Genomic DNA, 22,769 nt, shown 5'->3' with positions numbered 1-22,769 from the left:
AATCACTATTTTTGTGCAGTCACTGCACAGCCTGCTTTTAGGGAGAGGAGGAAACGGAAACAAACCTAATCCAGAGATTAGAAAAAAAAAAATCCAATATCCATAACTGCAAGTTTTAACCTTATTACCTCAGAGTATATTACATTACACTCTCTTCTGTCTTTATCTGCTGAGCAACTTAAGACAAGCAGAGGAGCGATGTGTGCTGTAATCAGATTCTGAGAGAGACAGACGTTTCTTGTGCAAAAATCAAACTCGCTGAATATAAACTCTTGCAGGTTTTCACTCGTTTGTAATTGAACCCATTCCACAAACTTGACAAAGAGTCAAAACAGATCTAGAAAGAAACTATTTGCACACAACATGTCATATAATCTGCTACCGACTTGATGCACGTGGGAGACAACAAAGTCAGTTGTATCTGGAAAGGAGCTCATGGGACAGAGGAACAATCCCAAACAAAGAAAGGTGGAAAAGATGGAGAGATCAAGGGTCTAAACCACCAGATGAGGGGGGAAACAGTTGCTCAGGAGCAAATTATGTCTTGGGTGTGTTTGTTGACTGAGTGGGTACATCTGCATTTTTGAAGTATGTGATTAATGTCCTTCTTTGGCTGTGGAAACCCCATGGAGAGAGAAACGCCTGAGGGGTTAACTCACTTCTTCTTCTTCTGTCTCAGTCGGTCTCTCTCTACACACACACATACGTGCTACTGTGTAAAGACACATGGTACAACACAAATACTTATAATGCATTCATATACCTTGGGCACAATTAATCAGGCGTGGTCACAAGGCCATGAGGTCATACACACGGACACACACACAGAACACAAAACTGATCAGAAGATTTTATTTAATTGACAACTACAAACCTAAGAGTGATCTGATCAATTCGCCACGCATCATTACTTGCCAATATTCTAGGATAATCGCTTGTTGATGTCCTTTGTAATGGGCAGACAGACAGAAATAATGCAGCACACACCTAAAGTGCACTCTAGTCCTAGACCACATATCTGGTCTGCTTCGCTGGCCTCTGGACCAGAGCAGTGCAACGCTGCAGCTCTGTGCACCAGAGGAAGAAGCAGGAACGAGTCATCTATGCAGGCGTCAGCAGCCAAGCATCATCACAGATGAACACCCATCTATCAGAGCCATCAGAGTCATCCCTCAACCCGACAGACAGTTTTTAATTGCAAAAAAAGCTGCTCTTCTGTTCTGGCTCTGTGTTGTAGTCGTGAGAAGAAGGTTTTTGTTTCTTCAATTAGAATTGATCAAGACTCTCTCTTTTCTTTCTATTAGCCTATTGGAATCTATTTTATTTCAACCTCGGTGGTCTGTGCACATTTTTTTTAATAATAAAAATATTTATTCTATTCCACAGGATAGACAGACACATGATAGATGGATAGAATCCTCTACTTTCTATCAACTATGAAAACAGTCCAAGACGCTGTGATCGTTGGTCAGTGTCGGCCACGATCAGCCATCAGTGATGGGCTGCAAATATGCTGATCGGAGCATACACAATCTAACACAAACATTCTGAAATAATCATCTTTATCTTTTTGTCTGTGCACACAAACACACTGACAGTGAATCCCTTACAAATGGTATCTGATAATCTAGAACAATATATCTGGAGTCCATGTAAAACACGTGTAAATCTAAGTATGAGAGATAGGATTCAGCAAAGTCATGTTCTTTTAACAACCTTTTACCAGGCATTTTTGAGGTCTCCTGTGTTTTCTGTTGTATTGCTCTGTCAGATTCAATTCAATTCAATTATATTTATATAGCATCTATTTATATAGACTAACGTACTTAAAACCACTGATGTAACAATGGCATTTTACAAACAGCTTACATGATAAAGGAAGGAACAAATTCTGTCAAGTTGTTCAAGGACTGTCAGAATATAAACATCTAAACAAAACCCATCCATTTACTATGTTAAACATGTATTTTATCAATATATTTGCTTGGACAAGTTTGTTGAGGCCTGGGGGAGTTCAACTGAATCAAAAACTAAAGTCTTCCACCAGAGTGATGCACAATGTGCAGCTTACTTCCAAGGTTAGACCGCCCCCTTGTGTTTAATCATCATATTGACATAATAAAATGACACATTGCACCATTACAGTTGTTTGTTTATCTTAACTCTAACTTAGTATTGTTCTATTAGTATTGTTATTAGTAGTATGTTGCTTGCTAAGTAACCTCCAGTCAAACAAAGTACCACAACTAAAGACAGTCTCTTACCAGTCATCTTGTATCCGCTGGCAGCAAGCTGCCCGGCCATGTACTCTCCATCCGAGTTGTTGTGACTGCAGCCCCATGTTTTCATCCAAATCTTTTGTGTCCCAGGGATCAAACTGAAAAATGATATACGGAAATGATGAAATCTTTATCTAAACATAATATTACATACATATTAATGAGCAGATAAGAAGCAGTCCAAATTTAAATGGATATAATACAGACGTACTTTGACTATGTCTACACATATTACATATATATATATACAGTATATATAAGCAACAAGATTGAGGCCTCTTGAAAAATAGGTTTTTCAGGCTTCTTTCAAGCAGTCTCGAGGGTTTTATCTTTTAGTGCAATTTAACAACAGAGAACCAGTTGCTGAATTTCACAGCAGATTGAAGAAACACCTCATCAAAGCCAAGATTTGTTTTGAAATTTTAACCAGACAGTACATGAAATACATGAAATACATAAAACCTTTCTCCTCCCCATATTGCAACTAAAGGATTTTGCATGAAAGGGTCGTTGAAAAAATCTGTAAGCCAATGTCAGAGACTGTTAGCAAAGCTGCAAGAAGTCGTTAAAATCGGGCATTACTAATATAAATTTTGAGACCAAAGGTTTTGACACATAAAATGTAGACATATTAATATTTAAGTTGAACAATTTAAAAGGCTATATCAGTCTTATCTGTGGACAAAGCTTTAAATAAGATCACACGTGCTCATGCTTGTCCAAATATGTAATGAAAGTTTAACATAAATATTTGACCTACCTGTCAGCCTGGAGCTCCTCATCGCTCAGAAGTTCTTTTTTCCTCCTGGCCCTCGGTATGATATTCTTTCTAGAAGACAGTCTTTCATGAGGCGTGGGGTCACTAGAAGACACCATGTCCTCAATGTCTTCAATCAGAGAGTCACAGGCGGACGGCATTATGATCTGAAAGAAAATGAAAACAAAGAAAATGACTTTTGCAAAATTATTACAAGGTGGATTTTTTTTCACACTAAGTAGAAGCCTCATACTGAGATATGATGTTTATTAATTAGAACAATAAACTAATTCCCACAGAGGACTACCAACATCATTTAAAGTTTTGGGGTTTTTTTATCTGCTGCACCTAATTTCTTTAACCAACTGCATTTGCTCTTTTTTTAGGCTTCTGTAGTCGACTTCACTGGTGCAGCATAGCTATCTTCTTACACTGCTTTTAAGATTTAAGACTTTTAAGACTATTTAAGATTTTTTATTTTTGTCTATTCTATTTTTTCTCCTTGACTTGTAATCTTATGTCTATGTCTGGTCACATTTATGTTCTCTGTTATCTTGAGACTCTTGGACAAAACAATTTCCCTGCGGGGATCAATAAAGCGAACTTGAATCATGAATCTTTTGTCTTGTTATTTTCATTTTTTTGTCAAGCGTTTTAGATGAAAGTAAATAGTTTGTATCTTCGCCTCTTGCACGGTAAAACTCATTCTCCACAGCAGTTTCTATTAATGATTGGGGAACTGCTTTTTGTGGTAATTAGTTTAGTGCAACTGTAATCACACATCCGGCTATTTGCCTACATTGACCGACTGCCCTTTTATTTAGAGTGATGTGCACATTTCTGGTGCCGCAACACAGTTAACAATAACGCGGATGGCCACATTTCTACGAATTTCCAAAGGAGTAAGTTTCAGAACATGTAGTTTATATAATGTTTATGTAACGACAAATCAGGACTCATTTAATGAATTTTAACAACTATTTCATTTCTCAAATCACTATTAAAAAAAAAAAAAAAGTGGAATGTTACACAAGATAGAGCTTGTCTTCAATAACACTACACTGACTTGAAGGTTAATTAATTATACTAGTGAAAAAGAATGAATTCCAATATGACAGTCCTGCAGTAAATCACTGGTGTAGCCATACTCAGTTTTTATCAGAATATGAGTCTTGTAGCACACCATGTTTACTTCGTTATGGGACACGTTTCACCCGATAATGAGATAAAACATAACTCTGCACCTAGCTGGATAGTCCTACAACTAACCTCCGTTTTGTTGTTAATGATTTAACTCCACAGTGTTCAGATGATCTGAATGACCGAGTCACACTTTGCAGGAGCATTACCAGGTTTGGGGTCAACATTTCCTCGCAAATAATGCACAGGTTAGGATGTTGGTGTGGCCTTCAGGCTACTATACCTTAGCTCCATGAAGGTTACAGTATTCACGATTTGTTTGCAATATCAAAGAGTTGTTGATTCAGTTATCTCTTCACTTTGGAGGCTGCGGTTAGTACATTGCATTAAACGTGACAGTCATGAAGGGGTGTTTAGTTCACTCGTGTTCCTAATGAACTGGCAAACGATGCCTGCAAATTTTCCTTTACAGTGGAATACCTATTTATATCTTTTATATCAAATGAGAAACACCTGTAAACATGTATCACCAACCTACAGTAACATTTAGCTGGTCAACATCAGATCAACATGAGCGAGCTAGCCCCATTAGCTACCTACTACCCACGTGCCTCCTGCCACGGCGCGACAAACGCATCAAGACTCTTCATGAGGACCTTACCCGAGTCGAAATGTAGATGCGTGCTTGGATCAACTCGAATTCCGAGAAAGGGATGCTTTCCGAGCGGTGGAGATGATTATTTACGCCACCAAAACAGTAGAAACAAGTCTCACACAGCCATACTTGTGCGTAGTTACGGAAGGTGAAGACGGACAAACTGTACAGATGCGCGTTTTGCAAAATTGGGGTGATTGAATGCTTAACACTTTAATCATCTCATAATATCACATTGATATACATACACCAGAGCACATGACTAATATCAGTGGGTTTATTTTATATGTTTTACAACATTTCAGTTCGTAAAGGTGACCTAAAGACAGTTTTTACAGTAATAATAGCGGCGATTGCGCGCCCCTAGTGGTCAAACTATTAGTTGCCATTTAAAAAAAAAAAAGACCCGATTTCCCAAAGGGAAGAAAGATACGTTTAAACTTTGTAGTTCAACTTTTATAAAAAAAAAAAAGACACAAAGGAAATACTCCTTAAAATATCTTAGCACCTTCTATTTCAGACATTAACATTTCAACATTCAATTCTTTCTTAGGGTCTACACGGTTTTGATGAGCCATAGTAAGGGCCATGTAAAAACCTTGAACTTGCATCTTTACGAGTAGTCCATTAATGATCCAACTTTCTTTTTATAGATGGCGAGATGTTCGCCAACAGAATTTGCTGGTCATTAAATGAATAAATTCCTCATTTGACCAGTGAAATGTTCCTTGTGCCACTGTCTGCAACACAGCCACAAAGGACATCAGTCCATTCTGTGCTCGACAACTGGAGAAGTGGTCTTTCCATGATATTGTGCAGGGTTCATTTTCCTCTTCAAAGATATCGTGACTCATTGCAACCAAAACAAAAAGGTTGAGTTTAGCTTGATCGTTCACCGTTCTGAAGTGGTATCGAGCTTGTTAAGTTGTTCATTTGAAACGTTTTGATGCCGAATCCAGAAGAAAATGTTGTCCTCCCAATACTGTTACTTGATGGTCTTATCTGCACAAGCACCAACACTCCAGAGTCTGTTAGATGTTCCTTATTGACCGTCAAATGATGAATTTTGAGTCGTAGAAGTCCTTGGAGTTTTCTGACATAGTTCAATCTTCTGGTCCACAGCTTGAACTCCACCATTCCCGTTGACAGGCATTTCTTAAGAACACTGAAGAAACATCTACATGTAAAGAACTTACTAGTTATTCATAGTTCTCATATCTGCTTTGTGGACAAATATGATTTTTTTTTTTTTTTTTTCTTAGCGCTACACAACTGTCTATCTGCTTCTCATTGTTGCTGTTGTAACAGGATTAGAGGAGTCTGAGTATTTATAAAGATTTGGAATATGTGTCACCTGGCCTTTCCTAATGATGATCATGAACAAGCCACAGCCCTAACAGGCTCATTAAGGTCTGAGCTCAAAACTCCTGCATTGTCATTTGTTTTCTGCAGGTACGTAGTGGGCAGGTCTCAGTTTTGGTAACTACGAGCACCTGTGCAGTTTCCCTGATCCTCAACCTCGATCCCTCCTGGCATCACGTTTCTGTTTTGGCTTCGGCCTGGTTACTTTATTTTAGCACCTTCCTAACCTTTACACTTGTCTCTCCACTTTTTGTCTTGGTCATGAAAAATGGGGGCTTGTCCGGGACAAATGTGGCAACATTTAACCTCCTGAGACCTGCGCTTTAGTTTGGTATGCATTTTTAAATTCACCATTTGTCTTTATTTGGGATTAGTGGAACCCAAGAACTATGTCCTCATGTGTGGACACAGGGATTATTTCCTTCAATAGTGAATACTAAGTATCGTCTTTGAATAGGAAGTTTTTTTTGGATATTTATATACATACTGGTATAGTCAACAGTATGTAACAAAATAGAAAATAGTTTTTGCCTGAATATTGCTGTGCAAAAACAGAATTGCAAATAATGAAGTCCCAGTGTCCTCAAACGAGTACTTGATAATTAGAGAAGTGACATGTTGAACTAGAAAAGTTAATAAGCATAAATAAACTTTCAAAGTTGCAATTGCAAAATTTGATTATGGTTTTGAACCTTGTCCAATTTTGTTACGTGATTGTCTGTAGAATGAATCCACTAAAATGACCGCGACCATGTTTTTACACCAACTAGTATCTAGTTAAGCAGATGAAAGTTTAAACGAGGCAGAATAAACAAACCCAAAACGTCCCCATATGAGAACGCGGGGTCTGTGGAGATTAATGAAAATAAATGACGTGAAGTTACTAATTTAACCTTTATGAAAATAATATATCTCCTGCAGCAGTTTGACACCAAAAGCATGCACAAGTTGACTTTTTTTTCATTTTTATCTAACAAAGATAAGTTGAATTATCTAAACATAAAAAATATATATAAAAAAATATAAAGAGTTCTCCTCAGCATTACATAGCATGCCTTTCTATTTCCAGATGAATTTGCAGATGTCTACAGTGATGTCAGATCCTCAACTGAATACATCCAGCACCACCTACACCACTGTTAGTATAATAGGCCGGCTCACTTATGCATGTAACAATTCAAACTTGCATGTTGAACAAGATCTAAAGGAAAGACCAACTGCGAGCAGTTACCAGATGTCCAACAAAGTAAATGTTCTTCCTCGCAGAGGTTAAAAAGCTTTAATTGTCAGCAGTGGGGTCAGTGGGTATCCCTGGGAGTTTCAGAGCCTAGTTCAAGCTCTATTTTCACGTTTCACGTAAAATGTGAACATTTACAACACTTTAGAGACTAAAATTTACAGAGGGCTGTTAATACATTATTTTGTCCTTATACTGCTTTGTTGCAGATATCTTGGTAGATGGTTCTATATCTATTCAGTTTTTCTACAGAGGGAGCAGCTTTAAGAACAGCATGTGAATTGCCAAACCCTCTAACTGAACCCTTCTTCACACAGTTCAGCCGTGATTTAAACCCCAAACCTTGTCCCAGATGTGCAGCCTGTTAATGAGAACACTTCCACTTTTAGTTAGTGGTCATGTCAGAAAACAAAGTAGCTTAAGCTTTTTTTTTTTTTTGGACAGCAAAATCTTTTAAATAATTTTAATAAAACAGACAATATATATCCGTCTTTGACCGGTATTATTTAACCTATAGTGGTTCTTTAACTTATAGTGCAAACTAATCAAAAAACAAAACAAAATGTCGTTATTTATATTGCCTTTATTCAAATTTTCAATTACAAATGCCCAGAGTACAAAAACAAATCCATTTATTCCGCCCCCCCACCCCCCCCAAAACACACACACAAATTCAATTCAAATTCCTGTTTTAACAGATGTACAGAAACAACTGGTAAGTGAATAACGCACACCAAAAACATCAAATTAGTTTACCAACACATTCAATAGCACTTTCACCCATGCGTTCAAATTGCAAACAGCTCTTTTATGTGGTTAGTGGAAACAGGCAGCAATGTCATAATCTTACCGTCAATCCTCTCCTCCCGAACGCTTTTCGCAATAGCCATTACAGTATATTTTATGGATCAGTTTATTGTATTTGGTAACAGCTTAAGCACACCCATAAGAAAACGGCAGGGGGAAAAACAACAACAAAAAAAAACAGAAAAACAATGTGGTTATAATCAGGACTGTAGCTAACAACGCACTATGTCGAATGATATGTTTCCGTGAGCACATCAGGATCAAACATCGGAAATGACGGAGCAGCAAATTTAAATCACCAATTATACCAGACAGCAGCTTTAGCGGTGCGTTAAAATCAATGACATTCCATTAGAAACTTATGGAAAGGTACAATCATGTTTCCATCACGTAAAAGGAGATAAAATATTCCAACCAGTTAATTCTGGTTGCTCGGAACAGATTGAGGAAAAATATAACTGTTGGAACTGTAAGGAGTGGCACTGTGGTTAGTAAATACGTTGATATAAATATACCTATAGGGAATTTGTATTCTGTGAATCAGGGCCAATGTCATCCATCTCTGGTTGTAGTTCTTAATACGTATAATTCAAGTAAAGCTGACTAAGAAACTGAATCACCTCCTCAACTGAACGGCCAAGCGGTTTTAAAGCGGCAATCTCAAAGATCTGTCACCAGATGACGTAACGACGCGATGACTGAGCCTGTAGCCCACTGATGAGATGATATGAGAAAAAAAAAAGAAACCCTGCATGTGCAATATTCAGATCACCCAAAATGACAAAGCTGCACACACAAGTAGTGATGCCTTACAAAGCAGTCTGCAGGGTTCACGCTTGACAACGAGACAGTAAGTGGACACTGCAGGCGCGAACGTCGCTTATCAGAAGGTCTAAAAGGGGGAGAAAAGGAAACGAAACCACGATCTTGGAGATTGCCGCTTTAACGAAATGTTAAAAAAAAAAAAAATAAAAAAAAGCAGAAATATTTAAAAGAACATCAGACTCCCTCACAACATTACAACAAAACGGACACACAGTGTCACAAAAGCAAAAAATGCGCACTTCAGCAGAGCACCACCAAATCGCTGATCCCGGTTCAGTGGTGTCTGCAGGCGCAGAAACGCCTCACAACGACCAGTGAAGTGGCAGATAGGCCGAATGACTGCATGCGGTATTGAATGCGTTCTTGTTTTGGAGTCTGAGAGACACTCGGCATTTTAGGGAAGGAAAAAAAAAAATGACAAAAGAACTTAATAACTTATAGAAAAGAATTCAAAGAACCAACCAAAATAAAATAAAATATTGCAATATATTTTTCAAGTTAACTACTCTTCAAATGTGCATCCCATTATTCAAATTTATCATGTGACCGGTTTGAGCAAAATGTGTTATGTTTATAATATTGGGGCATAAGTGGAACCTCCCACGCATCGGAAAACCAAAGTGCGATGTAACACGCGACATCACTGCTAAATAATACAAGGGTAATAAAGTCCTTGACAAGGGAATTCAAATATTCATACACGCTATGGCATTAACCTCTACGCCCTACTGCTACTGCCCGACTTTAAGTGAGAGGTAGCCTACGGTACCTTGTGCACTGGAAGAGGAAAAAAAAAAAAGAAATTAGAAAACTGTACATGAATTTACACCCGGTACGGCTCGCTCTTGAGCGAGCTTCGATCTGACGAGACCAACGCACGCAATTAACCGAGCACGTGTCAATCAGATCGGGGGGAAAATTTAACAGCAGCAGTATTACCTTTAACATCAGGGATGTAATAAAACACAAGCTATCAGAAGCCGTTGTGTTCCTAATACCGTTAGATAAAACACATCCATCACACACACACACACACACTTTAGCTTTTCTTGATGAAACACTACTCAGAGCTTCAGTGGCTCCAAACAACATGACATTAAGGCTTGGTTGCACTAAATTCAGTTGTATTTTTTATTTTTTTATTTTTTCCTTTATTTTATTTATTTATTTTAAATAATAACAGGAAAAAAAAGCCCTTCATTACATGCTGAAGTCTCAGTTAGTGGCTATGTAGTCATGTGTTGCTTACGCGACCACGGAGTCATTAGTTATTTCTAGCCTATTAAAATCTATTAAAATTTAAGATAGTGAACCTAAAAAAAAAAAAAAAGAAAAAAAATCTAATGCTCACTGCTTCGGTTCACAGTGCACTGAGTGGCAAATGATTCAAAACTCTAATTTGTCTCATTAGCTCAGTATACAGTATAGTTGCGAAGGAACAGTCTAAACCGAGGCGGCATTAGGGGAAGTGGGATGGAGGAAACAGGAACGAACGAATTCGGAAAGTGTACACAGCATGCATCCAAACAGGCCCGATCTGTGTTTCAGGAGTTTCGCCGAAGCCCGCATCACGCGGAGACGATGGCTTTTTCTTCTCATATGGTGAACATTTTTACCATATCATATAAACTGCAGTTGCCCACTTGATTAGTAGACGATGGACTGATGCACACCGGTCTTGTTTACGAACATTTAAAATGGACACTATTGTTTTTTTTTTTGACGTTCTAGTTAAGATTTGAAATTGAGCTACTGAAGAATCCACAATGAGTCGTCCATGCAGCTTGTCAATGGAGAATAGTGACTAACTGTACCCTCGTATTAACTAGATAATATTCAGAAGGCCAAATATGTGAGGCGACCAAAGCCTCGACCTGTCCGACCCCAAGTTATGAACTCCAGTCGTGAACACTGTGCACCAACTGTTCTCTCTTTAGAGCTGATTTGATTTGAAGTGTTGCACCTAACGCACGTCTATTTAACGGTCCGGCGGTGTGAGCCTTCAGATTAACAGGAGTAATAGGATGAAACCAGACTCCGCTCTTCTACACTCGGCGTTGACGAATCTTGAAGTTTACCCGGAAGAGTCTGCGCACCCGACGAGAAAATCGGCCCCATCGTGTACCTGCCAGAACACGTTTACAGATATGATCCGTGGAGATTTAGCAACGGCCCTTGAAGAGTCTACCTATGGTTATGCTGAACTCAACTACCCAGGATGTAGGCTAACCCCAGGCGTGTTCCTTTAGGCTGTCCCTGTCGGTTCTCTCTGTAACACTGCATCATACATAGAGATGAATACTCTTACTTCCTTCCTGTTCATAAATGTAATTCACCATCCACTTCCAAAATAAAAAAAAGAAAAGAAAGAAAAGACAGAAGAGGCTTCACACTGACCAGGGCATTTACCACACACACATAATGAAGATCATAGTATTTAGCCCCCAGTGTTTCGTCCCCATCCGTTTCTTTTAGCAACTGCTAGCTACACAGGAGATCATCCAGCACAAGTGGGGGCATTTTATCAAAGTCACAGTTGTCAAACAAGTCGCTAATTCCCTGATCATCTCCCAAACCTAACAAGTAGTCGTCTTGGTCCAGGAGAGGAGGCCCGAGGTTTAAGAAAGGCCCCAAGGATGAAGGGATCTGGTCTTCTGTCTGCTGGAGGAGACTGGTGTAAGGGGACGAGATGGGGGAGAGCGTTGTGACGGAGACGGCTGAGGAAGACGACGGCGGAGCCAGGAAGGAGCTGGGAGAAGTGGCTGTGCAGCTGGGATCTGTAAAAGGAAATCGATGATGCTAGTTATTATCGCCACGTAGCCTTGGGTACCACAAAGTAGAAAGGACAAAAAGCGAGCCGTTCACTGGACACGGCTTTGGATAACTGGTTTGTTCCACTGTCCTTTGTCCCAAACCTCCGGAAGCAAAAGAAATCACAGCAATTTGTCGGCCGTTTTCACACATATCAGGAGATTGTCCGTATCAGATGAGATCTCAACACTGGAAATACTTCATTTGGTTAGAGAGAGGGTGATGATGCCTTAGATAAATGCAGTGGAGGAGGATCATAACGATGACTCTCGAGACACTGATATCACTGACCAGACCTCCTTGATGTCACCCAATGATTTGCTGATGAGGAGCATTGACCTTTTTTTTTTTAACTGGCTAATTTTTAGGTGAAGAGTTGGGTTAGAGTTATTTGGCTGTGAACACTACCGGTCAAAATTTTTAGCAGCATCTTCTGGTACAGTTGGTCAGGGCTTCATCCAGCAACAAGAAAATGACCCAAAACTTTGGCCCAAGCTACACCAGAGCTACCACAGAATAAAAACATGGAAATGAAAGTAATGCACCCTACCTCTGCCACACATTTTTGTGAGCTTCTTTAAAAAGAAAATTGGGAAGAACTCGCCGGAAAATATTTGATTTTCATTTTAGAAAGTGTGTTCACATGTTAAATCCACCAAGGACAGTTACTTTGATGAGTGGAAAGATTCGAATATATTTTGGGTTATACATTGACTCCCTGATTATAATTTCTTTTTAACTTCAGCTGTTTATTTAGTCTACACTTCCATTTCAAAGTAAAAATGACACAAAAAAAAAGACAAATATTGGAGGATTTTGACAGATAGTGTATACCATTAAACACCAAGTGTGTGTGTTTATTCACTTTGTTACGTATGAATGTTAAAGATATAGGTGGGAGGGAAAAGGAGGAAATAGGAATGGAGACAGGGAAAATAATCACACTATCCAAGACACTCACGACAACAGAGAGTCTTCATTAAAGTTGGTAAAGAAATTGAAGCCGAACTAAAGTCAAAAGGTTTTTATCTAGTACCACTAGTATCGAGTAAATTTCAGTGTATTGTGTTGGAAATGTACTGTACATCGTAAACTAGATTTAGCTGTACTTCTAGAGACGTACAACTGACCTAATCTCTGAGCAGGGAACTCAAAAGAAACCTTGTAACTCCCTACTCTATGATGCTTTAGGAAACACCACCTTGCCTGACATATAGATATTGACTTTGACGGGGAAGCTGTGTGCAGAACATGATGCTGCACATTGATATTTGTCTGAAACAAACCTTGGAGGACTTTGACAAAGGGTGAGTTCCCATTGATGTCTGTGTTGCCATTCTTTATTGGGCTCTTAGGGTCATTCTCCTCATCCGGGCAGAGCAGGACTTCTATAGGACCCTTGGTGCTGGTCAGATGAATAGATAAAGACTGGAGAGATGAAAGTGGAAAATAAAATTACACATTAGAAAACTGCCAGGGCTCAACTGGACTCTACTGAAATCTAACAGCGCCCGCCAACGTATATTTGAACACCAAATGTACTTTGCATGTGTGAATGAGAACAGCTGAGTAATTGGTGCCTTGATTTAGTTAGAAAAGTGTTAAACAGGTAGCCAGGTACACATGTACACTGGATGCCGTATAAAACATAGTATTCAGACATGATTATATGTCCCAGAACAGCTGACGTAAAAGGGTTAGATCTGAAGTCTTTAAAGGATGTAGGAGTCATAAGTGTGATAACAGGTGAGCAAGTAGCACAAGTCTCATCAGGATGGCAAGGATCCCATCTGTGTGTTTGTTTCTTTGTGCATGTACACAAACCTCATCAGGATCTGGTACTTCAAGTTTGGTGTCAGAAGGCGCTTTGACGACAATAACAGTCTGGTCTCTGAGGTTCCCCAGCTGCTTCATGTCTTGGTATGTTACATAAGCATATGTGGAAACAGTGTTAAAGAAGTAAAACGTGTCTAAAATCAGTGCGTGCATGTTAACAGAATGCTGAAAATTTCTGCATCGAACAGTCCCACAGACCAAAAGGTTTGATCACATTTTAGTGAGTTAAACCCTTCCATCAAAATGGCTGTGTGCCGTTATAATCAGTGGCTGCATTTAAATAGACACCCGTATTCCCCGAAAAATAGTTACAGCACAATCAGAAGAAAATACACTCGCATCAATTAAAACAGAGCGGCCTGATCGAGCTGGGTCGGAAGGAATTTACACAGATTGAGAGAGATTTTATGCGAGTGCATAATCATGCCAACATTTGATCATTTGTTTTTGGATCGAACGAACACAATATTTCTTCACCCATTTGCCCCACACTGAGTAAACATTAGGTGACAAACTGCATTTAGCTGTCCTGGCTGGTCTGTCGTGGACAAAGCTGCTGCTCTCCATAAAGAACATCTCTACCTGTCTGCAGTTTGCTAAACATCATCTGGACAAGACAGAAGACTGTTGGGAAAATCAAAGATGACGGCGCGCAGTAGTGCAGCGGCTTCTCAAGCTCCCGGTACATTTACCAATTTCAATGTTTTACACATTTTCCTTCAACAAACTTGCACAATTCATGTTGCATTATATTTTCACTTTACCTTTATGTTGTTTATGATGTTTATTTACATCTATACTGTTTACTTAGTATCTTTATATTACAGTTACCAATCCGGGACTTGAGAGCATAATTTCGTTCCATCTCACGCTTCTGTATAGTTGTGAACGACAACAATCCCTGAAAATGTTTTTTTTTTTTTTATTTTGGGGGGGAAGGATGACACCCAAGTAAAGTTGTTTGGTTTAAATGAGCCAAGTTTGGAGACAAAACCGGCTCTTTAAAAAGCTCATGGTGTCTATGGAACGTGGTGGTGGTAATATCCTTGGGGAATGGACCAATAACTTCTGAATTATACCAATACAAAAGAAAATGTCACAACCTCTGTCTGTGAGCTCAATCTTAAATGGAAACGTGCAGTAAGACAAGAAACGCACAACTATTCCTACAAAAGTGCAGTTAATGAGGTGCAAAATTAATGTTTTGGAACAGCCAAGTCTGGACCTTAGTCCAACAGAAATGTTGTGGAAGACTTGAAAAGAGCGGCTCATGTGAGGAAACACATCAACATCTCAGAACTGAAGCATTTGTGATCTGAGGAATGAGCTAAAATTCTTCCAAGCTGCTGTAGACGAGTGATCAACAGTTACCGGAAATGTTTTGTTTTTGTTGGTGCGCAAGGAGTCAGACAAGAAACTGAAAACAAGTACTGCAACTCGCATACAACTTATTTTTGTCTTGAATAAATAAATGTGCAAGTACGTTTGGGTCATCTCTGTCTACTTTCAGGACTTATGTGAAGCTCCACAGGTGTTTTGAATAATTTTCAATTCTGAAAACGTATTAAGGTGGAGCAGCCTTTTTCAGTTTCCGAAATAACACATCAACTAACAAAAGGATATTTCTGGTTGCTTGTCAACTCGCTCATGTTTCGCACGTCCAGGCTGCATCTCTGGATGAGTTGTTCGAGCCTCTGCTCTTCTTCAGCCAGTGCAGAAACTTCGGCGGTTAGTCTTTGTCTCTGGCTCAGTGCCCCCTCTACCTCCAACAGACTACAGCCCCTGTGAGGAAGCACAGTGAATTAGAACAGATTTTAGTGCAGCGCGCTCCGTTTCAAATATCTGATACAAAAAAGGATGTTTGCAATGTTGATTCTGTGCAACTGTCAGTTCTACAACTACAACACTTGAGACGGTATGAAACAAGAACTATATTTTGCGTGACAATGTAGACGGAAAAATCACTTACATCCACTGAATGTTGTTCTTTGATTTCTTCTTGATGAGATGAATACCTTCTAGTACGTTGGTGATATCATACAGTCGTCTTTTCTGTACCTGAAAGAGAAAAACAATCGTCGAGCTCAGTGCACATTTCATAGTAGATCCAAGTATAAATTACCCATTTCTAAATCAAAGTCATTCCCTTTAGTGCTACACGATTCTTCAGCTTAGAGATGAATTCACCTGTAAGGTTTCAGCAGCAAGGTTGAGGTCCAGAACGCCATCAGAAGACTGAGCAAGAAGGTCCACAAACTTCTTTGTCAACAGGCCTAGGGACGTGTCGTACCGCGTCTTCTCTGTTGGAGACTTTGGCGCTACGGCGGACGATGAGAAGAGCAGATAAATAATAAATAAAACGGAATTTAGTAACAGTAAAAGTTGGCAAAAAACTTGAGACTCAATCATTCCAGGTCACAGCTTCAATTGCAGCATGTTTTCACTTGGCATCAACATGAGTGAACCTATCGTAAGAAAGACAGCTGGACGTGAAGTCACGAACGGACCAAAGACGCATTCAGATCCGATCACATCTCGAGGTAGTTTGGGCCGCACTTGACCACAATCTCTAGAAAGTGTGAACATGACTGTGTTGGTATCCACTGAAGGACCCTCTATTCAACAGGTCTGCCTCATTATCTTTCATTTGAAACTTTACACCTGTATCAGATTGGAGTCTGGAGACGAAATTTGACTAAAACATTGCTCATTCTCCTGCAAGAGATCTACGCAGAGCATACGTTGGTGTTGGTATTTAAACTTGTGTGCCCGTGTGTTGAAATATTTCTGTAATTGTGAAGGTAAAACACCAGTCTGGTTGTCAAATCTTTCTTCTGTGTGTACTACATAACGGCAGCATCCATGAGTGTCTCTTAAAGAAAGCTGTGAAGCACAGTATCGCTAATTATCTTACTTACCATGTTCAAGACTGATGTGCTGAAGCAAGACTGAATAGTTTCACTGAGGGGTTTCCATTTCACAGCCTGATAGAATGATTATTTTATTTAAGGATGCTTCCTAAACTATACGAGACGCTTGTGATGTGCCCGGACGAACGGCGACAGTACACGTGTGTTCCAATCAGCTGAGACGCTGAAGGATGTTTATACCTGGTAATAATCTGTCCTTAGGTGCAAGAAGCCAGGTGAGAGTGAACCAGGTCACAGAGCTCCAGATAACAAAAAGCAACGTTTGCCAGAAGCATCAGGAATCCAGTAGGTAGAGCGGTACAGTTCCAACTGAAGTACTAAAGTAAGGAACGCTGCATTCAGTTTTGTGTTAGTGTGTCGCAAAGATATTCCAGAAACTAGCCTGGCATTTTTGTACTTGAGGTTTAACCACTGAAGGACATTATAATCATAGGAAGAGCAGAATAGAAAACAGAAGTTGGAGGCAAACCGTCTTAATCGGTTATAATCAGCCGAGTTTGCGCGATACAGTACAGGTCAAACAATGGGTTGAGGTTAGCCTTCAGGATCCAGGGCTTCATAAAGTTCTGGGCTATAATTTGTACTTCAATATAAATGTCTCTGGGCAGAAAGAATCTGTTCTTCAGATTTTGCTTAAGTTATAAGTATATGCCTGTAAATAGCATAGGACGTATAGCTAAAAAAAAAACTGAAAACTTTTTGTTTAGTCCAAATTGTATCACCTTAAATAACCAGAGATTTCTGAATATTGTTGAACATGTTAATGTGTGGCGACATAGAATTCAAGCTTTTTACACTTACCATTTTATAGCGCTGTATTTTGTATACTGCTATACGACACTAAGAATAATCAGAAGTGGGATTTTACTTATGGTATGTGCCATTTTTAAAACCTTGACACAAAAACAAATTAGGTTATTATTTAACTCTACAGTGTGAAGATTAAATGACAAATGAGCTCCTGTATATAAGACTTGGTGTGGACGATCTTCTGCACAGGATGTGTTACAAAACTCTCGAGTGAATGCGCACACACAGGATGTCAGAGGGCTTCTTACTTCTGGGCGTCTTTAGTCGGGCACCATTGGCTGCTGCAGCTCCACCTCCTCTACCTCTTGGAGTTCTGGCTGGTTCTGACTGGTACTGGTGGTCTGAATCATCTAGCGCTAACCGTCTTTTCGCCTGGGAGGGAACAGAAGAGATTGTTAACAGCGGAAATTATTGTTTCCATCCAGTCATCTTACAGGAGGCATTGGTTATGTCTGGAGTAACCTGGTGCCTGATTGACTACAATACTCTCTGTTCAGTGACTCTATGATGTAGCGTAACATCGATGTATAAAATAAAGGTCCACTGAGAATTTTTTAATTGTTTAACCTGCACCTGTACAATTCCATTGTTGGGCTCCGTTTTATTCATTTGGTCTTAAAGAGATTGTTCTCTGGAGTCTGATATATTTAAATAAGTACAGCATTCATTTCCTTAAAAAATGTTCCCGTCCCGATTCTTCAGAAAAATGGCAACTTGTTCAAGGATCACGTGCGTCACAAAACCCAGCGAGTCTGATTTCCTCTTTCTCCAAACCGATAGGCCAGGACAAACCCAAATAGCTTGACTGTGAGTCACACAAGTTGGTTTGCTCACGTGCCGCAGAGTCGCCGCCAAGGAAAACGAACGGCGGTAGGCGAAAAACACCACAGGTCAAGAGGACCACATCACTGGCGCTCACACACACCGAGACACAAACTGAAACATTCAAATGAAATCCAGACAGAACCGCTGTGGTCTATTGTGAGCTTATTGGATCACTGCGGTGACGTTCATCTTGCACAATAAAGGAAAATTTTGCTTCCACCGAGTTACCAATTTAGCTCGATAATGGTCAGATTTGTTCCCTGCCTCTAATTTGACCAATCACAACATTTTCTAACTCAACTGTACAGTTTAATACCAACTTTAAGCCCGTTGATGTGGCGAACCAATCCTGAACCATTTTGCCATTTTACCTCCTTGAAAACTGAATATTTTCTTTGTCCCCCATTTAAATTGACCTTCTAGTCATCATGGCCTAACGCGCTGGAGGAGTCCACCCTGTTTTAGTGCCTTTCAGCAACACACCAATGCCAGTATGCTTGTCTACTGGATTTCCCTCCAAATTCCTCAAAACAGAAAATGTAGCCTTATGAAATAAAAAACGTACAAAATCATTAAACCAACCTTTAATACTACATCTACCTTGATCTGGCATAAGTCTGTGGTAGAATAAATAACATGTCCTCTGTTGACAGGCAAAGTGTCAGCCATTTTATATCAGCAAGCTGCTCTCCTCACCCCCCACCTCATGCCTGGTCATGGCTACAGCCTGAGATACAGAGACTGGTTTAGTTCATAAAAGATGAATAGCCAAGGACTAACCTACACCCCGAATACAGCTGAAACTAGTCTGTGTGGTTTGTGCATGTGCAGAATACAGGAAACGTACAATCAGCACTAAAGCAACAAACTCGAGTTTCACTTTGCCTGGCACACAAAGGCACCACAACGTTGCTTTATTTGCAAAAACAAGGACGTGAAACGCTCATATAATGAAGGGTCAGGGCCGATAACGCATTATGTTGCCCTCTAATAAACGACAGTGCTGCTGGCCTTGAAGGCCAACACGTATCTTTCGAGCTTCGTCCAAGTTGGCTTGCATCTTCAGCGACGACTTGAGCGAACATCTATCGAGTAGTTCCGAAATTGAAGTGAAGCTACACCTACGTTTAACCCCACATCCTCGCAAGTTTCGCCCCTCGTGTCTTGGTAGGAGCCTTAAAAAATGAGCTAACCAAGGACTAGACAGCCCAACAACCCCCAACCCCCAAATTAAGACACCCAACAGCAGCCACTAGGCCGTCGCTAACCTTATTCATCTCTTACCAACATTTCCATCTGGCTGCAAAAGGTGAAGCGCACTCAAAAAGCACCATGAAGTTAGCTAGCACGCTATTATGAGACGGCTCCGCGTATCTTTGGTCGCACAAATAGTTTTAAGTCGCATTTGTCCTCCCCGGAGTCAACAAAAACACTTAAACCGGATCAGTTGGACAACTCTGCTAGCGGTAGTTAGTTGGTTAGCCACCTCGCTAGGAACCCTCCGGCTAAGTGGCTAACGTTAGCTTCCCCAACAACAAGCTCGGCTAGCCTAGCAGGCTAACATGAGCGGCTATATCGTGCTAAATGTGCTTCAACGAGCTGTAGAAATTATTACCGGGGGTCTTCCCAGAGCCGGTCGCTGTCCTGCTCCGTTTGCTGCAGCTTGTTGTGGAGTTGTGTAAATGTTGTTGATCTGAGGCTCGGATAAACACACACTTGATGTCTGTGTAACGTTGCAAGGCGGCGGTGTGGTTATTATTTGGATATACGTAGCATTGGCTTGACCGGGGTTTAAACGATCCGATAGAGCTGTTAAAATTATATTATTGTCCAGAGGAGAGCCCCCAACCCCCGCTAAAATCACTTTGTCCGGAGCCGAGGAGATCCCTCTTCTCATCTTGCGTATACAGGGCAACCCCCTTTTCTCGTCTCCGAACTTTCGAGCCCACAAGGCTGCTAATCCGCCGCGATAGTCACAAAAATAATCAGACGAAAGTAAAGACAAATGTCTGAATTATCGACTAATGAAAAGTATTTGTCCTTGTGAACGTGCATTTAGGCAGATGCAACGGATTAAAAAGTAGCGCAACTCTCGTTTGCCCCGTCTAGAAATGGCTTCAGGAAACGGCCTGATGAATGAAGGGATACGGTTTACGCGCTCAAGAGCCCTCCCGCGAAACTCAGATTTCCCGGGAAAATTTCAAACGGAATTTACATGCCATATACTATTGGTCCTTCACAGAACAGTCCCCGCCCACATTGCTGGCCTATGGACCAATGGCAGCTCAAGATTCAGTGCGCCACGTGTTCATTGGCAGTGGTAAACAGGGCGCGTCATCAGTCACGCCTTGCGTGTTCGCGGACTTGACGCCAGGTGGCGGAAGTGAATCACTGTGCTGCTGAAAAAAGGCTGAAGCTGTAAATAAAGCAGCCTGAAGAACAACATACCTGCAAAAATACTGATAATGAATTGTTTAATATATGTTATTCATTTTTTGTTTTTGTTTTTTTGCAACTGATACAGAAATGAGTTTCATAATATTTAGTTTCTTGTACAATTTATTACAGATTTTCTTGTTTTTTTTGTGCTCTCTTAGAGGATCTTATGTTACCACAAAATACTAACCTCCAGGATAAAAGGTTGCTGTGGTTGCAGTACAGTGTGATTGCTCTATTGTGTTTAACCAGTTGGTAAATGAGTGGGAAGTAATGAAAATTCTCAAAATACAACTCATAATGTCAAATAAAATACAAAGTGCATACCAAGCGACGGACTGATTAGATCTTTAACACTGCAAGGCATTATTTATAAGTGTGTTTCATATTGTGCACATCTTTTTCACAAGCCTTTTATTGCATTATTATTTCTTCTTTTGTTCAGTTTTATCACTTTAATAAACAACAAAGAGAATACTTTTGTGTTATGTTATTGAAAACCTCACAGTTACTCTATGATGGTTAATTTGGGATTTCATTAATTATTTAAAGCAAACTAAATAGTTGGGCTGCAATAAAAGTAACAAATCGCTTAATTTCCCATGAAAGCTAACGACACGAACACAATTATGAAAGAATCTGCAAACACCACAGCTTTCCCTGTTTGCGTCGGTGTGATGTCTGAAGCAATGTGGGTCCACGTGGAAAGAAATGACCTTAACTTGCAAGAAACCAGAACCTGAAAGATCATAAAGGTGCGCATCAGCATTTTAATGAACAGAGGACTCTGAGGCCCAGTTAGCTATTTATGCAAAGCAACTATGCATTCAAAATCAAGATGGTACTTCTGACTTGGCAGAGTGAGTATCTGCATATATTTCTATGGCTGCTCAGACTGGGCAAACAAATGCTCTTATAATGGCACAAAACTGCAAGACAACACTACCACAAAAACACAAAGAAGCCTGTTGAATATTAACATCTCAATCTTTGATCTCTACTCAAGTTGAGTGGTGAAACTTCCTGCCATGAACGGGACCAGGAGCATCGCAAACACTCCATGAAATCTTGAGGTTGGACTGTGCTGATATGGGACTGTGAACAGGAAACATATTTGCAGTGTTTTACAGTGGACAGTGGAGTAATTTTATGGCACAACGCCATGCAATCTCATACAAGTCAAATGCCCCCAAATGATGTCTTTAAAAAAGTAGTGAAAGCAGTGCAGTAGTACATTTGAATAATTTTATATTTTCAAATCAAGTACAGTGTATTTGTTGGATTCAAAGGTAGAATAGCACTGCACATTGCTGACATATGTGATTAATATGTCAGAATGTTTTGTAAACACACCAAATCGTGTTGGGAGTTGACACAGGCTGAGGTGACTTATGTTCAGCTGGAGAAAGCTCCACTGTGGACCTTGAAATTAAAACTTGCATACACTGAATCTCTCCCAGGCAGCAGACGACCCTGACCTCCGTTCTCACTATTGCAGTGGAAAAGAGGAAAGGATATCCCTCTGGAGGGAGACATTAAATGCCAAGTTTAGTGTTCATTAATAGGGACACCTACCATTCGAAGCTGAATTCATAACTCCTGACGCTTTTTAAAGGTCAGCCACTGGGAAAAACGCTGACATTTAGGCATCAGCTGTAATTCACTGTTATGATTAATGTGCTCCCACGTGTCACTCAGCTGTGCAAGCCACTGGTGTCTCAGCAAATAGCGGCCAGTCATTCCAGATATGACCTTTCATACCATGCATACTAATTCACTCCTTTATTTTTTTGAAGAAGAAGTTTGCCTTACATTATGTAGTTTGGCACAGCAGAGTCGGCCTCTGAATGACTCATTCAAACCCTTTATATCCTTTTGTATTGCGTTATGATAATGAATTGTCACTAAGAGTATCCAACAAAACATTCTTCTTACATGGAGACCTGGGAGGGACATAGCCACTGCTTCTCTCATTTTTGTGTCAAGTTTGAAAGGCACCTTAAGCACCACCGGAAGTAGTAGTAGTAGTAGTAGTAGTAGTAGTAGTAGTAGTACATTA

At 40.0% G+C, this 22,769-nt stretch overlaps 2 protein-coding genes across 2 annotated transcripts in view; both read right to left on the bottom strand.

The window, feature by feature from the left end:
* cdkal1 (CDK5 regulatory subunit associated protein 1-like 1) overlaps positions 1–4,998 on the bottom strand; it is a 194,182-nt gene extending 189,184 nt beyond the window's left edge. The window contains exons 1-3 of the mRNA XM_047598519.1: positions 4,838–4,998; positions 3,040–3,203; positions 2,265–2,377 (exon numbers count right to left, since the gene is read on the bottom strand). Coding sequence (XP_047454475.1) covers positions 2,265–2,377; positions 3,040–3,197 — 271 coding nt within the window. The 5' untranslated portion in view covers positions 3,198–3,203; positions 4,838–4,998. The remainder of the gene's footprint in view (positions 1–2,264; positions 2,378–3,039; positions 3,204–4,837) is intronic.
* Positions 4,999–8,258: 3,260 nt separating this feature from the next.
* Positions 8,259–20,410, bottom strand: LOC125016968 (transcription factor E2F3-like). Its single transcript, XM_047599773.1, has 8 exons — positions 19,890–20,410; positions 17,698–17,821; positions 15,897–16,027; positions 15,679–15,767; positions 15,333–15,491; positions 13,698–13,812; positions 13,160–13,301; positions 8,259–11,839 (listed from the first exon to the last, which is right to left on the bottom strand). The coding sequence occupies exons 1-8, from the start codon at positions 20,169–20,171 to the stop codon at positions 11,544–11,546; spliced, it is 1,338 nt and encodes a 445-aa protein (XP_047455729.1). The 5' UTR covers positions 20,172–20,410; the 3' UTR covers positions 8,259–11,543.
* Between the last annotated feature and the right edge of the window lie 2,359 nt (positions 20,411–22,769).

Source organism: Mugil cephalus, chromosome 11, assembly GCF_022458985.1.
Source record: "Mugil cephalus isolate CIBA_MC_2020 chromosome 11, CIBA_Mcephalus_1.1, whole genome shotgun sequence".
NCBI classification, from domain to species: Eukaryota; Metazoa; Chordata; class Actinopteri; order Mugiliformes; family Mugilidae; genus Mugil; species Mugil cephalus.
The sequence above is the reverse complement of the archived record's forward strand: the minus strand, read 5'-3'. Positions and strand labels throughout refer to the sequence as shown.